The sequence below is a fragment of the Sparus aurata genome, chromosome 23 (genome assembly GCF_900880675.1).
Source record: "Sparus aurata chromosome 23, fSpaAur1.1, whole genome shotgun sequence".
Taxonomy (NCBI): Eukaryota; Metazoa; Chordata; class Actinopteri; order Spariformes; family Sparidae; genus Sparus; species Sparus aurata.
Window position 1 is genome coordinate 18,119,027 of NC_044209.1, and position 15,566 is coordinate 18,134,592.

General features: G+C 40.8%; 2 protein-coding genes and 1 long non-coding RNA gene across 4 annotated transcripts in view; 2 read left to right on the forward strand and 1 right to left on the reverse strand.

Moving 5' to 3' along the window:
* LOC115575683 (uncharacterized) overlaps window positions 1–15,566 on the reverse strand; it is a 67,035-nt gene that overhangs the window by 50,247 nt on the left and 1,222 nt on the right. The window contains exon 2 of the long non-coding RNA XR_003982710.1: window positions 14,543–14,666. This is a non-coding gene — a long non-coding RNA (uncharacterized LOC115575683). The remainder of the gene's footprint in view (window positions 1–14,542; window positions 14,667–15,566) is intronic.
* Window positions 1,927–10,547, forward strand: notum1a (notum, palmitoleoyl-protein carboxylesterase a). 2 transcript variants are annotated; one of them, XM_030407911.1, is made up of 11 exons: window positions 1,927–2,507; window positions 5,180–5,232; window positions 5,321–5,416; window positions 5,764–5,824; window positions 5,910–5,968; window positions 6,068–6,170; window positions 6,588–6,791; window positions 6,887–6,984; window positions 7,087–7,234; window positions 7,325–7,372; window positions 7,462–10,547. In XM_030407911.1, the coding sequence occupies exons 1-11, from the start codon at window positions 2,179–2,181 to the stop codon at window positions 7,763–7,765; spliced, it is 1,503 nt and encodes a 500-aa protein (XP_030263771.1). In that variant the 5' UTR covers window positions 1,927–2,178; the 3' UTR covers window positions 7,766–10,547. The 2 variants fall into 2 exon arrangements, with proteins under 2 accessions (XP_030263771.1, XP_030263772.1); XM_030407912.1 differs by having other exon boundaries at window positions 6,588–6,779.
* myadml2 (myeloid associated differentiation marker like 2) lies at window positions 12,595–15,224 on the forward strand. The gene has a single exon (XM_030407913.1). It carries the CDS (start codon window positions 13,402–13,404, stop codon window positions 14,311–14,313), a length of 912 nt encoding a protein of 303 aa, XP_030263773.1. The 5' UTR covers window positions 12,595–13,401; the 3' UTR covers window positions 14,314–15,224.

Here is a 15,566-nt window from a genome sequence, read left to right on the forward strand (position 1 = left end):
TGTGTTGTTGTACTCGAGATCGGTCTTGGTGTCAAGACAACTTCTTTATTTTTTTTTATTGTCTTGAATTCAACCTAATTTTTACTCGGTCTCAGGGATATCACTGTATTGAATGACTGTTTGATACATTCTGTACTTAATAATGGTTTCTATGGGAAGACAAGAGTTGACCAGACAACCTGATTCTTGATGCCAAAAAAAAAAAAGCTTTGAGTGCTGCTAAACATATTAATAGATCATTGATTTCAGCTCCTTGGTGATTGTTGGCTTATAGAAAACAAAGTCAAATCACCACACATAAAATTAGCCCTCACTGTGATTTTTAATCATTTAATGAATGAAGAGAAATTTACACTGTTTCCTGTGGATGTTTTTATGCGATTCAGATTTTAGAATGCTTACGGTTTGCATTCTCCGTATTATATTGTGTATGATGCATTGTGGCACTGGTCTTGGTTTTGACTTGGTCTCAGTTTAGGTAGTCTTGGCGGCAACACTGCGCGCATCATAGCTATAGGTCATATCTCGAAAAATTCTACTCAATAGGATTTGGGCACTCAAGTTTGTAAATGTAAAATTTCATATGGACAAATCCTAAAGATTAGATTCCATCAGTAGATCTAAAACCAAACCGATACATGACTTTTGAGGCCTAAATTAAAAAATGATATCTATATCAATATATCTATATCAATATATCAGCCAATAAACACAACTTTTCCCTCAAATGTGGTTATAAAACACTCTAAAATAACATCAGTGTGTACAATCTGTAAACTTAACTGGGAATTAAATAATCATACAATAAGAGTCTTTTTCTGCATCACAATCTCTGAAACACAGACAACTATATTTCGTGTTACTTTCATACATATATATATAAAAAAAAATATATATATATATAAATAAATAAATAAATAAAAATATAAATATATATATATATATATATATATATATATATATATATATATATATATATATATATATATATATATATATATTTTATTTATTTTTTTTTTTACAGGTATAAAGGTACTGATGTAATGGTGTACATTAGTAGTTTTATCACACTACCATGATACCTTGATGATTAATCACTTTAGCTCTGCACACTGCACTTCAACGTCAATGTGTCCTTAAAATGAGAGGTTGTCCGGGTGAAGCAACCGTAACGAGGCATTCCTGCACTAAAAGAGCCGGCTTCCCATCAGGATGCTCTGCTCGACTTAAAATATACAGTAGAGCAGGAAAGTTTGGAAGAGGCTGAGGAGGGAGGGAGGGAGGAGGGTGAGACGAGGGGGGAGAAAGAGTGATGGTTGCTTTGATCTTTGGAGGCCCCAGTCTGAATTGAATAAAAAAAATGTTTTAAAATGTGTCCAAGTCTCCGAGAACAAGATCAACTCTACAGAGCTAGAGGTGATTATTTGGGGTGTAATACATTCATTAGCCTGAAAAAAAAAAAATAAGTATAATAATATTATTAATAAGAATAATAAGGATTTTGCTTGATTTAATCAGGGGAAAGTCTGTTCGGATCAACATTTCTCCTCCTGGCCAAATATCGTTGGAGCGCTGCATGAGTTTTGATGATGTTTTGTTTTTTTCCCCAGTTGATTTTCAGGCAAGTGTGTAACAAGATGCGCATTCTCACTTCATAAATTTGCGGTGGAATGGGAAATGGGAATTTCAAGGCCAATAAAAGCCACCACATCAAATAAAACTTCGCGGATCAAAAGAACCAACGCATGGACATTTTTTCCCTCTATAAATTAAAAAAAAAAAAAAGAAAAAAAAAGGAGGCAGTCTGCCACGCTTGATCATGCCCTGAGTCCTGCCCCGCTCCTGTGATTGGCTGGACGGACACACAAGGGGGGAAAGTTTGAATAAAATACAAGAGCATGGCACGAGTGTTGTCGTTCAGGCTTGTGCGCTTGGTCCAGCAGCGCTTGAGTTGTACAAGACAGACACATTTGAAAGTTTTCAGATATCTCCTGAGAATACAGCGGGGCTTTTTTTTTTATCTAAACGGACCTTGTTTGGTTTCTGCAAGCGGATGTCAAGTGCTTCGGCCATTTTAAACCGTGCGTAATTCTCGCGTCTTTCTCAGCTCCATCTGTTAATTTGCTGTGTTTCCCCTACGAGACGGTGCATCAGGAGGGAGGACATTTCATATAAAAGATGACATCGATCAGAATGATTTCATCAGTGCTGGTGTTGGTGCTGATGCAGTCCGGAGCTCAGTGCGCACGGAGGTTCCGGGGTGGCCGCAACCCACAACCGCGACGCGCACCACCTCCTCCCACATACCGGGCGGACCGGGGTGACACCACGGAGAGCTTCCCTCTGGATTTCACCGCCGTGGAGGAGAACATGGATAACTTCATGACACAGGTGAAGAACCTGGCGCAGTCCCTCTACCCGTGCTCGGCGCAGAAGCTCGACTACGACATGAAGCTGAACTTTTTGGGAAATACCTCAGTCACCTGCAACGACGGAAGCGCCGCTGGGTATGTACCATGAGAATACACATGTACAGTGTGATTAACAGGCCAGAGCAGGTTCAGCTGAGCAGCAATTGTATTTCCCTTCAGCAGGGCGCACCCCGTCCTGCCGGTCATCCTGCTACCCGAAGTAACCCGCATGTATCTGGCCCGAGGGCAACAATGCTCGTCTGATTGCAGAGTGCGCGCAAAAGACGCAAAATCTCTGAGTGTCCAAACTGGTTAAAATATTGAAATGCTCTAAATGGAATAAAAAATATATATATAAAGAAAACATCAGTGGGGACATTGTGAAAAGAGCGCAGTGTCCTGGGACAGAATAAGGTCCAGTCGGGAGAAGATAGACAGCTGCTTTGCGTCAGCGAAGCGTGAAATTTGCGGATAGCCACATGGCCTATGCTTCATTTCCTTTGCTTCAAATTAGAATGCAGGATTTGCTCTGCAGAAAGTTTAGATTCAAGTTTTCAGACCCCCGCCCATCTCTCTCTGATGATTGCACCCAGTAGGCACACTATATTGAAATGTGACCGTACAGCCATCTAAAAGTATGTTTTCTTGATGTCGTTGGCTCCTAGGAGTTGAGGATTTCTTTTAGTCTGTGGCCCATGAGGTAAACAATGGATCACTACGTTTTGGCAATGATATCCACTGCTGACATTGCTGTTAAGCAGAAATCCATTTGGCAGGAAGAAAGCCTGCATGAAGCGGGATAAGCCTTGGCACTAAAAGCATGTTAATATCAGACAGATCCACTGTCTCTTCTATTGTATAACACATAAACTATGTATAGACTCGTGGCAGGGAGTCAAATGGTGTGCTGTAGCTTAAACAGCTTTACATACATGTAATACTACTGCAGGTGGGGATGAAATAGCTAAAAGGCAGCTGTGCAATATTTCATATTCCTACATGTCTTTAAATGGTAATTATCAGTGCATTTCAAACACAAGATAAAGTTTTCTAATATTTGAAAAATGTCACCACTATATAAGAACAGTATTTAAACTGAAAAACATTTAAAAGCGCTGTTGAATCATTATCATATTGTGTAGTTACTGTTATTTGCAGCTTCTTTTATTATATAAATGTTGTACTCTCTATCCGGAGGCTTTGATGACCGTCTGCCATTGTGTACAAAAACCTCTCCGGGACCAGTTCAGTGAATGGCAGACTTTATGCTATACATGTCTCCTTATGGATTTTCTATCCCGTCTAATTCCTGTTAAACCCCAAAGTGGTAGACAGAGCTGTCTGTTAGCACCGTAAAGCTCTTTAGAGACGCAGCATGAGGATGAGAGCAGGGGACAGTTACTGGCAGATGGCCGCTTCATTCACTCCTGTGGCTGTTGTTGTCAGTTGAGATGCTAATCCATCAGCTCCGAACAGTATTTTCCAGAGAGATGATGTTACAGTTACAGACAAACGAGACAAAAATCATTCACGGGACGGGAACTGTGTGATTCATCTTCTGTTGCACTTGTTAGAGCGCCTTTCCCCTCTTGGCTCGTTCGATGTGCCAAGCCCGCCTTCACTTTGTTGTTTGGAAGTAGTAAGTAGGGTGCACTGTCCTCAGCCTACATCATTGACTGTGGCTCGCAATAATAGCACAAGACATTAACTGCAGCCAAAGTGTGATTCAGTGTCTGAGCAAACAGCTCAGAGCTTTAGCCAAGTCTGTTTTCTTTAAAGTCACTGAAATGTTTTTGGCAATTCCTCTGGAGTTTAGTCATCGGTAAAGTCGGGTGGATACTGATTGAATTTAAAAAAGAAAAAACATCTTTCTGCATCACAGGAGCACATTTGGAGTATCTTGATTCTGCGGCTTATGCTCCTTTACACACCAGAGTTTTTTTTTTTTATTGCCTCATCTTTGATATTTTTTTTTTCCTGGCATTAAATACAAATCCCGTCCAAGACGAAAAAAATGATGATGATGATGATGATCCTGCAGCATCGCAGAATCATGATAGCATTGCCCTCTTCTGGGCTGACGACACACAGCACGCATCTCTTATATTCTAGCGTGCATTCACTTCTTTTTTAAAGTCCCAGTCCAGGGTGCATTTAAGGGGAATGAACTTGGATGCATGTGGGTCTGTTTACATCTACACAAGCCAAATGCTGTTGTGTTAGTCCACCGTATCTTTTATCATATCATCCTTGGCGATTTTGTGTGTGAGGACACTGCTGAGGAATGATGAGCTCAGAGAGGAGAGACTATGTTGCTACTCATCTACTGGCATCTACAGTACAAGACAGTGTTTATCGCCTGGTTTCATCACCAGATCAGTTACTGTACACACAACCTCATTGTTCTCACTGAATTTATGGTGGATGAATTTCATTATTTTGCTGCTTTCTGACACCTTTTAGAGATAGGAATCAGCAAAGTAACAGGACATCCTTGTTCAGATGAAAGCGATGATGTCGTATGTGTTTTCATTTGGTGCCCGGATACCATCATGTGGTGGTAGATGCAGTGAGGGTATTACTTTTTTGGTGTCTATCTCATGTTTGTGCAGAAAAAAAAGAACACCACCTGAAAACGGGAGATGTGGCTGTATCTTTTGTTTAGATATATTGTAAAATAAACCTTCTGTAATTAAAAAAATCATGATCACATATTTTTAAATGTCAGTAAATATTGTGCTGATTTGATATTCGTTGGTCTCTTGCAGGTACTACCTGAAAGAATCTCGAGGCAGCCGACGGTGGTTGATATTCTTAGAGGGTCAGTATTAATGATCAATTTCACCACTTTTGATAGATTTCTCCTGTCATGCCCCACATAAACATGTTTTTGTGTGATCTACGTCCAGGTGGCTGGTACTGCTTCAACAAGGAGAACTGTGACAGCCGATACGAGACCATGCAGAGACTGATGAGCTCATCCAAGTGGCCCCAAACTAAAACAGGTCAGCCTCAGCTAGTCTGTACAGTTTGCACCACTGTGACGCCACCTGCAGCAAATCCTGACCCCCTTACATGGTGATAAAAGCACCCAGATCCCACTGTAATGCCCCAGTAATTAAAAGGATCGGATGTATCCGCGCTCATCTGCAGTGTTATTGCAACCGACACCCCGTTATAATGTCGCTGCAGTGTGGGGTTACCTGGCGCCCATTGCTGCAGGAACAGAGACGCCTCCCTCTGTCATTGCAGTTTAATAACTGTAATCCGTGTGGTAATGATGATGAGGAAGAAGAGGATGTGTCTGGGAGTGCTGGGATGCCTAATGATACATGTTGATCTGTCTCTGCAGGCACGGGGATCCTGTCTCCACTGCCTGAGGAAAACCCTCACTGGTGGAATGCCAACATGGTGTAAGTTAACTCATGTTTGCATGTTTATCAAAGCCCTTTTTTTGTTATCACAGCTGGAAACTTAAACTTAATGTTGGTTTTGCAGGTTCATCCCGTACTGCTCGAGCGATGTGTGGAGCGGCGCCACAGCCAAAACAGAGCAGAGTAAGACGTGATTGAATCATTCAAAACAAAAAAATCACATGTAGCTTACTTTAAGAAAAGAGTAATTCCCAAGTTCTTCTCTCTTTGTGTCGTGCTTAGGTGGCTATGCATTTATGGGCTCACTAATTATTCAGGAGGTTGTGAAGGACCTGCTGAACAAAGGGCTGGACAACGCCAAAGTTCTCCTGTTAGCAGGAAGCAGGTATGTTTGTGAGTGAACATTTTGCTTGTGTTTAAAACTCTTCTACATTTATTCGTATTCCTGTTAGTTAACAAAACCTAAGGAATAACCTAAGTTTACCTAAGGAATTTAATGATTCCTTAGGCAGTTAACATTTCTGCAAACAAATGATGCGTTCAAATTTCTGATCTTATGTCTACTAAATGTGTCACATCACATGTTTATTACATGTCTGTAATGTGGGAATGCAGAGGGGATACTGGTGGATTTAGTGGTGAAAAGGCTGCTAAGCCAGTAACTGTGGTTCAGGTCTGTCGTTCAGTATTTGTTAGTGTGAAACCACTAGATATTTTTTAAGGTGACTTCAGGACAATTTCCAGCTGTGTCTGTGGTCAAGTCTACAGTACGACTAAGAATAAGTCATATTTCTGCGTGCAGCGCGGGTGGTACTGGGGTCCTCCTGAACGTGGACCGTGTGGCAGAGCTGCTGGAGGGACTGGGGCACACTGGGATACAAGTACGAGGTCTGTCTGATTCCGGCTGGTTCCTGGACAACAAGCAGTACCACTGCACGGACTGCGTGGATGCTGCCAGCTGTTCTCCCACTGAGACCATCAAGAGAGGCATCAAGTATGGGAGACTGTGAATATTATCATAACATGTCAAGATTTTGTGAGGTGAACTGTTTTGGGGAAAAGGTGACGAGATCATCAGGTTGCTAATATCTGTCCCATCAGGTACTGGGGAGGAGTGGTCCCAGAGAGGTGCAGGCAAACCCATGAAGGAGAAGAGTGGAACTGTTTCTTTGGATATAGAGTCTTCCCATCAATAAAAAGTGAGTTTAGGGTCCCAAAACAGAACTCAAAGCACATGATGTAGATGCTGTATATATACTATAATCATATATTACACTTTTTCCTCCACTCTTCTTGTGCAGGCCCGGTGTTTGTTGTCCAGTGGCTGTTTGATGAGGCCCAGTTGACAGTGGACAATGTCCAGCTTACAGGCCAGCCTGTGCAGGAAGGGCAGTGGCGCTACATCCAAAACTTGGGCATCGAGCTGAGGAACACACTCAAAGACGTCCCGTAAGGCCAAAATTCTGTATTACATAAGGATAATTCAAGTAGGATCCCTGCATGGATACAGACTGATTTATGTTTTATTTCTATTTTCAGAGCTATGTTTGCTCCAGCGTGCCTATCACATGAAGTTATCACCAGAAAGTGAGTACATGAAGTCAATCAGTAACCAAACTTTGTGTCTGAGATTTTTTACTTTTGATCTGACAGCGCCCTCTTGTGTTGTCTTCTAGTTACTGGATCGACGTGCAGGTTAAAGGCACTTCCCTGCCCCGTGCGCTGCACTGCTGGGACCGCAGCCTACATGACAACAGGAACAACAAGGCCCCACCCAAAGGCTGCCCTGTACATCTCATTGACAGCTGCCCATGGCCACACTGCAACCCCACCTGCCCCACTATCCGAGACCAGTTCACAGGGCAAGAGATGAATGTTATTCAGTTCCTCATGCACATGGGCTTCGATGTGCAGAAGATGGCCGAGCAGCAGGGCATGGACCCCAGCAAGCTACTGGGCATGCTCAGCAGCGGCAGCTAAAGGGACACGCATACACACAGCATCTCCAAGCTAAGCCCAGCAGGGCTGGCTGGCCTCTCAGGCCAGTCTCCCATGCCTGATACCTCCAAATACACATCCACCTTCTCAAAACATTCTACCTATAGTCGAATCCCCTCTGACCTCCTGTTTACTTTAGCCTCAGTCACACACAGGGGCTTATGTCGTGGAGAATATGTCTTAAAGAAAAGAGACTGCAGCTTGTACTTTCGAATGAATTTATTTGCAAAGAAACTGAGACAAAGTTTTGTGTCTTATACAGAACTCAACAATTAATTATGGAATCATAGGTAGACACCTGTTTCCTGTTTTCCTGCAGGAACAGCACGAGGCTTAAACACCCTTCCTGTTATGCAGCCTAAAAGATCCAAATCAAAGGAAATAGCAAATTCAGAACTTAATGTGAATTTTGCTTCACATCAATTAATCCTTCGCCCACAATTCATTTCCTCACACTTGGTGACAAGTACTGGGGCAACATGTCACCACGACAAGGCACAACTCTCTGCTACTCTCCATTTAAATTATCTCTTGCTTTTTAAAAGAAAGAAATATCACGAATGTAATCCAGTTTTAAGGATGCTCATTGATGTTTTTCTTAAATATTATTTTCATCCTTCCATATAGATCATATTTAGTCATTGTTGAACAAGACAGAAAACGCCACAATGACGTAAGGATGCTCTCTTTGTTAAGTAGTCACTATAGATATATAAGGGTATTATTTTGTTCATTAATTGGGTTCTAACAACATCTCATCACACAAATTTATCAAGACAGGGACAATATAATGTGAGAAAAGCACTGGATCAGGAAGGAAACTTTCTATTTATCTCTTAACGATAGAGACAACTGACATCAATACTCCTCTAATAATACCAGCTTGGATTGACACACTCCTTATATGCACAATCTGATATCGACATGTTGTTGTTCCTACTAGAGCTACAGAGTCAATTAGTTGCTGACTAATAAATTAATCAGTAATGTCTAAGAAAATAAGTTAAAATTCTATGATTCTAGCTTCTTAAATCTGAATATTTTCCAGTTTACTTACTCTTCTGTGTCAGTAAACGACATGTCATGGGTTGCGGACAAAAACAAGACATTTGTGGTCATCATCCTTTTGAAGACACTGCTCAACAATCTTCCAACATTTTCTGACACTTTATAGACCAAACAACTCATCAGTAAATTGACAAAAGATTAATCGCAAAAAATAATCATTAGTTGCAGCCCTGGTTAGCGACTCAATCAAACAAAAAAAGGACCAAAAAATACATAGCTGAGGTTATCCTTTCTAACACATGGTTAACAATTTGAACGGGTCTATTTCAACCCAAGCCATGATCTTTTTTTTCTGAACCTAACCAAGTTGTGTTGTTGCCTAGTGTAACACGGGACACCAACCCTGGTCTCCAGCAACATTAATGAATATGTTGAAGGAACACCAACACATCGATATCATATAAACTTTCTTGCACATAGTCAGGCTACTGAGATTTAAGCTGCAAACAGACAAATATCAGATTTATTCTACAGAGGCCCAAAACGGCCATGGGTCAAACATATTATTTCCTCCATTTTCCCGTGATAACCAGTTAATTATGTCATTATCAAAAAAAGACGTCAATTGTTTCATCGAGATACCAAGATATTTTTTTTTTCAGAATTCCAATTACTTTGATTGTGCTGAAGCCTTCTTAAATGACACACACTAAGAGAGAAGTGATGCAACGATCAATATGCTCTTGTTCATCTGACATTGCCACATATAATGGAATGGTTCCTGCAGTGATTTTGGACTAAAATAACCTCGGCTACTAAACTCCATTCCCGGGAAAACAACTGTTTTTATCTCGCGATAATAACATAAATAATTCCTTATCTCAAGAAAACAAATAAAACTTGTTATCATGGGGAAAAGGAGGAAATTATATGTTTTACCTGCTGCTTAGGGCTTCAATATTATTCCTTGCTAATGAAATATCAAAAAGAACAACTGACACAAGCAAACTTTATTATTGTATTTTCAGTTTCAACAGCTGCGAAGATGCCTCAAATCCTGGTTTAGTCGCTGCCTGAAACTGATTGTGGTGCTTAAGTGAACCTGGAAACACTTTCAGGTTCATCAGTACCTATACCTACACCACAGTGCCATTACATCTAATCTATACCTCTTTCTCACATCACTACAAAAGGACTGTTTGGACCCAAACATAGGGTGCACATTCATGTTGAATCACCTCAGTAGTTCAGCGATCCTCAGATCAATGCAATGAACATTTAAAGGGAGACGAATATCGTGTATTGTATATTTTTTTGAGTATTTGTATAGGTTCTTTTAAGTGTTCACTATTGTTACTCCCTTCTTATATTTCATAATAGAGATCACTTTTTAATATAATGACAATGCTGTATGTAATAATGTCTTTATAAATGATGTTTTTTAAGGACCTCTATTTCGCATCACACCAGAGAAGGAAAGGTATTACTAATTGTAATTTTATTCTGTAACATATTTTTTAACAGAAGAAAAAAAACTCAAGCTACATTGGTAATTTACATATTTATTTTGTTATGTAAATCATATTTATAAGTGCTATTTTCACAGAGAAGTGATTCTTTGTAAATTGTAAATACATTGCTGTTTTTTCTCTTTGTGTTGGTTGCATGTCTTTGTATCAGAAAAAAAGACACATTACATATACTACAAGGTAATATTCCTGTGCAGTCTTGTTATTACTATCATTATTATTTGTTTTTGTTATTAAAGGTGCAGTAAGCAGTAGTCAAATTTAGCCAGCTGTTGGATTTAAACAAATAAGGGCAGCATATCACCAGAGTAACCACTAACTGCTGCTAACTGTAGCTGCTGTTAGCTAGTAAGCTAACTTAACCATGCAGCTAGCAGTCATATTAGCTGACTCTGCCCAGACCACTTGATGTACATTGTGGCAAGGGACTCGCCAGTTAGCATGCTAACTTTAATGGATGTAACCTTGTAACACAATACATTGACATCTTTGAATTAATGTCAAAACTCTTATTTCTTTACATTCTATTGATCATTTTAGCTAATTTTGTGAATGTTTCAAACAAAAGCCATATAGCACCTTTGATAGTAGTAAGAGCAGAATCGGTATCATTATTTGCACAGTTCTCATTCCATTTTTCTCTCACAGCAGAAAAGACCTTTAGCAGGAGCTCAGGTCAACAGCTCCCTCAGGCTCCCAACATGGTTTGTCAGTATTCTGACATAACTGATCATAGATATGAGGCTTAGTGTAAGCACACTGACATCCAAAGGTTTTTCCAACACCTAATATTTTAGCAGCCTTTGACAAATCTCGAGAAATTTGATGAATCTCCTGATTTTTTTTTTTTAGAGTAGGTAAAGTAAACTGAGAAACGATGACATTCTTATTTAAATAGACAGCCCTTATTTATCTAATGCTCCGGTTGCACTCTTCCCATTGGGAGCTGTCGGGGTTCAGCCTGTAGCTCAAGGACAACTCGACATGTGGTCAAGAGGAGCCAGAAATCCAGCCACTAATCCTGCTTTATCTGTTGAGGCACGGCCATTTTAACACACCAATATCGTCCTCTGACTTTGCTGCCAACACACATATACATTTACATATGCTATGTTCTTAGTTTGGGCCACCTAATGTTCCAAACATAGTGCTAAAAGATGACCGTCGTATGACCATGATATCATCAGGGAATCTTTTCCACAAACAAATCTTGGACAGAGTTTTTATGCATAGGATGGAGCAAAATCACTGCTCATAGCTGTGCCACTGCTATGTAACAGTAGTACGAATCCAAATGAAATAGGTAATGGCGAAAATCAGGTGTTAGTAGGAATTCATTGGGAAGCAAAATCCCCAATGGATGTTTCTTGAATTCTTATATTTCCCCAAGTAAAATCTGGATCTGCGTCAAAATGTTCTCAGTATTTTCATCAGATCTGTGCCATATTACCATAAAAATAATGAAAATTAAAGAAAGTGAGAAAAAAAAATCCTGCATCCATCTCTTTATCCAAATCCAAGTCAAACGTTGATGAGGTCTATTCTGGGTTGAGACCCATCCTCCATCCAAGTTGCCAGAAGCAAATACTTAATAATTTAATAATACTTAATAATTACTTAATAATATAGACTGAGATAAAAAACTAAAAAAGTATAAAGACACAGGCATCAGAGTGTCATCTTATAGGTGACACTGAGATAGACATCAGAGAGTCTGCCCAATGATAATAATCTTATTAGTCAGAGTGGGAGGATCAGGCCATTTCCACTAAAATACAGAGCTTAAAACATTTCTTATTTCACCTAGGCGTTACCTTACATTATATTCTATGGAGTGTTTAAAACATTTTCACCAGCAGCCTACTTTCTGATCCAGAAAAAACTCTTTTCGTTGGTGGTTTCCTCTAAGAATCACCTTGCACACTGTAAATCAAAAATGCCAGTCCACTAATATCACAGGTTAAAGTATTTTAAGTAACTACTAATCCATTCCCACTTCCCTCTGATATGCATCGCTTGAATCTTTCATGACTGATGCATAATCATCTCTCTGGACCTGTGTGTAATTTCTGTGTCTAATGGGAGTCTTACCCTTCCTCCCTGTCATTACACCGCCTTTAAATGCCAGTTTCTTTCTGAGGGAGCTCTGACTCAGCCTCTCTGGGTGCTCCCTAGAAATACGACTCCCATTCTGCCTGCCACATGTAGCCTCCCACCCCTCTGTGGAATACAGACCCCCTATTTATAGAGCTGGCAGGGCCTGTAACCCTGGGCTCGGCACAAACTTTCATTTAAACAGCTACCCCTAGCAATCTACTGAGCGCACACTGACACACACGGGACGTATAGCAGGGTGAGGGTGTGTGTTTGTTAGAGGGAGAAGGAGTGAGAGAGCAAATCCGAGAAGCAACAGGAGACAAAAACAGCGAAACAAAGAGCCAAAGGAATGATTTTGACGGGAACTTCAGTGAAGAAATTACAAGGACAGAGTCACTAAGAAATGGAGCTTGACTGACATGACAACAAATTAGTCCACCTGTTCGGCACTGTGGGCTATTGTTGGAAGACTGATCTCTGGATGTGACTTGTTCTGGACCTAACTTTACTTTGAACTTCTGATACACTGGACAACTTATTGAAGAAAGCGCACAAGAGGAAACCGAGATTTCGGAGGACGTACACAACAGCTTTGAGTAAGACAAGGATCAAATTCTTAATCTCTAAAAACATTTTCAAAACACTGTAAAAAGGACGGATACCAGTGTTAGTAAAAGTAGTCTATACACAGAGATATTACTTTAAAACGTTCCAAAAAATATATCGTATTCCAGGTTCTAACTCCGATTACAAGTTACTGTACGCACGTTTACACAAGTGTCTAAATGTAACCTGATCCTGAGCACACCACTGTAATTACAAAGCAAGCTCAAGGAAAAATTACAGAGTTGTAATTAAGGACCATCTATAAAAAGCCAACCAAGGAAAGGGTGAGGTCTGGGCCACAAGGACATCAAGACTGAGAACAGGACGTCAAGAATCTCAACAAGAAAAACAGCTGCTTGTGGGGGGACAACATAAACCATGGATTCTCATGGAGAACACTACCTCAACAAAGAGGCTGTGCTGTCACCTTTAGGTGCAGCTCGGATGTGCCAGCTGCTACTTGGTTGCACCATAATGGCCCTTGTGTCCCACAGTGCAGGCTACAGCGCCAACTATGGAACCTTCTGCATGTTCGTGTGGTGCTTCTGCTTCGCTGTCACACTGGTTGTCTTCACCTTGGACATTACGCGGCTCCACGCGTGCATGCCCATATCCTGGGATAACTTCACTGTGGCCTTTGCCATGCTGGCAACACTCATGTACATAACTGCCTCCGTGGTCTACCCTGTTTACTTCCTACAAACTGAGTGCCCTGATGAGAGCTGTGAAGTCCAAATATACCGCATTGCTGTCACTGTCTGCTCCAGTGTCTGCTGCTTCCCCTATGGCGCTGAGGTCTTCCTGACTCGAGCGAAGCCGGGGGCTGTGGTTGGTTACATGGCCACTGTGTCCGGCCTACTCAAGGTGGTCCAGGCTTTTGTGGCCTGCATTATTTTCGGGGCGCTGGCCAACGATAGCGAATACGATGTCTACATTGCCTCCCAGTACTGTGTGGTGGTGTACAGCCTGTGCTTCTTGGTCACCGTGATAGTGATTGTACTGACGGTTTCTGGGAGGACCTCTGCCCTGCGGTTCCCCTTTGACCGGTTTGTGGTTGTCTACACCTTCTTCGCTGTGGTCCTCTATCTCAGTACTGCACTCATCTGGCCCATCTTCAGCTTTGACAGGAAGTATGGCAACACTACTCGTCCTGAGGACTGTCCTCGTGGACAGTGTTCCTGGGACAGTAAGCTGGTGGTGGCCGTGTTCACCAACATCAACCTGATCCTCTATTTTGTTGACCTTGTTTACTCTCAAAGGATTCGCTTCGTCTCCAGCTCTGCTGCATAAACAGACCTTCCCTCCTCAAGACTGTTTCGCAAATAAAGGAAGCTTGAGACCATGTCCATCATGCTCTCCACAGTCCGGTCTCTGTGAAGGACTCAATATGTTGAATCCATCGATTCATTGCATCATATGCATGTGTAACATCTTTTAAGATCAGTATTTGTCAAGAACTGAGACTTTGGGCAGCAAAACTGAAAGCATTACCCCAAGCTACAAACTTGCTGTGACCTACCAGGGAGAGCCTGCCAGGTGTGCTGATGAGCTGATCTCAGAAACTTTGTCCACAGAAGACCCTGGGAAGCACCAACTACATCCCTCCGCTCCAAATTCTTTTGGTGGTTGCACACAGGATAGAGCTGTGGGATTATGGGGTGATGTTTAGAATATCAGAACAGTGTTATGTCAGTCAATCTTAGAGGGGCTGACAATTTATTTAAGTATTAATATATTATGTGTTACATTGGATGAAAATATTTCTCTCTATTAGAGATGCCTCGCTTATGTTAAGTATCCAGTATGCACTGAACATAGGTTTTGGTTTTCAAGCCATTTTTTGCAGTTTCCAATTTGCGTTCTTGTCCTCATTTGCAGGGTATGTATGTGTCTATCAGTCTTTTTCTGTTATTCACTGAATGTTAAATGTTTCTGATACATGAACTTTTGAAGGCAAAATTTTGACAGCAGTATTAATTTGATTATTTGGGATAAGCACAGTCTTCTTTTGCTATGTTTTTGGCATATTCACATGTCTAATAAAACATATTTTGTTGTTCTTTTTCAAATTATGTGTGCTTTGCATTGTACGAAGGAGGTCTTTATTGATATGTGAACCTTTGCTCTCAACTTTCCGAAGTTTCAAAGAAATCATACATTTAATGTGTATACTATTAATAAAGGTTGAAATCAAAATAAATTTTGGCACAGTTTTATTTATTGTTATAAAGACAAGTAGAGGAGAGCAGGGTTTCATTTGAATCCCTAAAAACCTTTATCCTTAGTAGATTCCCTTTTAATGTGTAATGGAAGTTTGTGTCAGGTGGGAATGGAGTGACTTTACACTCCTTAAGTTGAAGATAGACTTGCTTTTGACGACGTGTTCACATACCCATGAGGCCTGGCTGGCTTTGGAGCGTTGTGTGCATCCTCAGAAATTAAAGCTACATGCGTGCAAATGCAAATGTAATGCACATGAACGGTAGGAGGAGTGTAGGGCCATTATTGGGATGTGACCGGGTCAGATAACAAAAAACAATAAG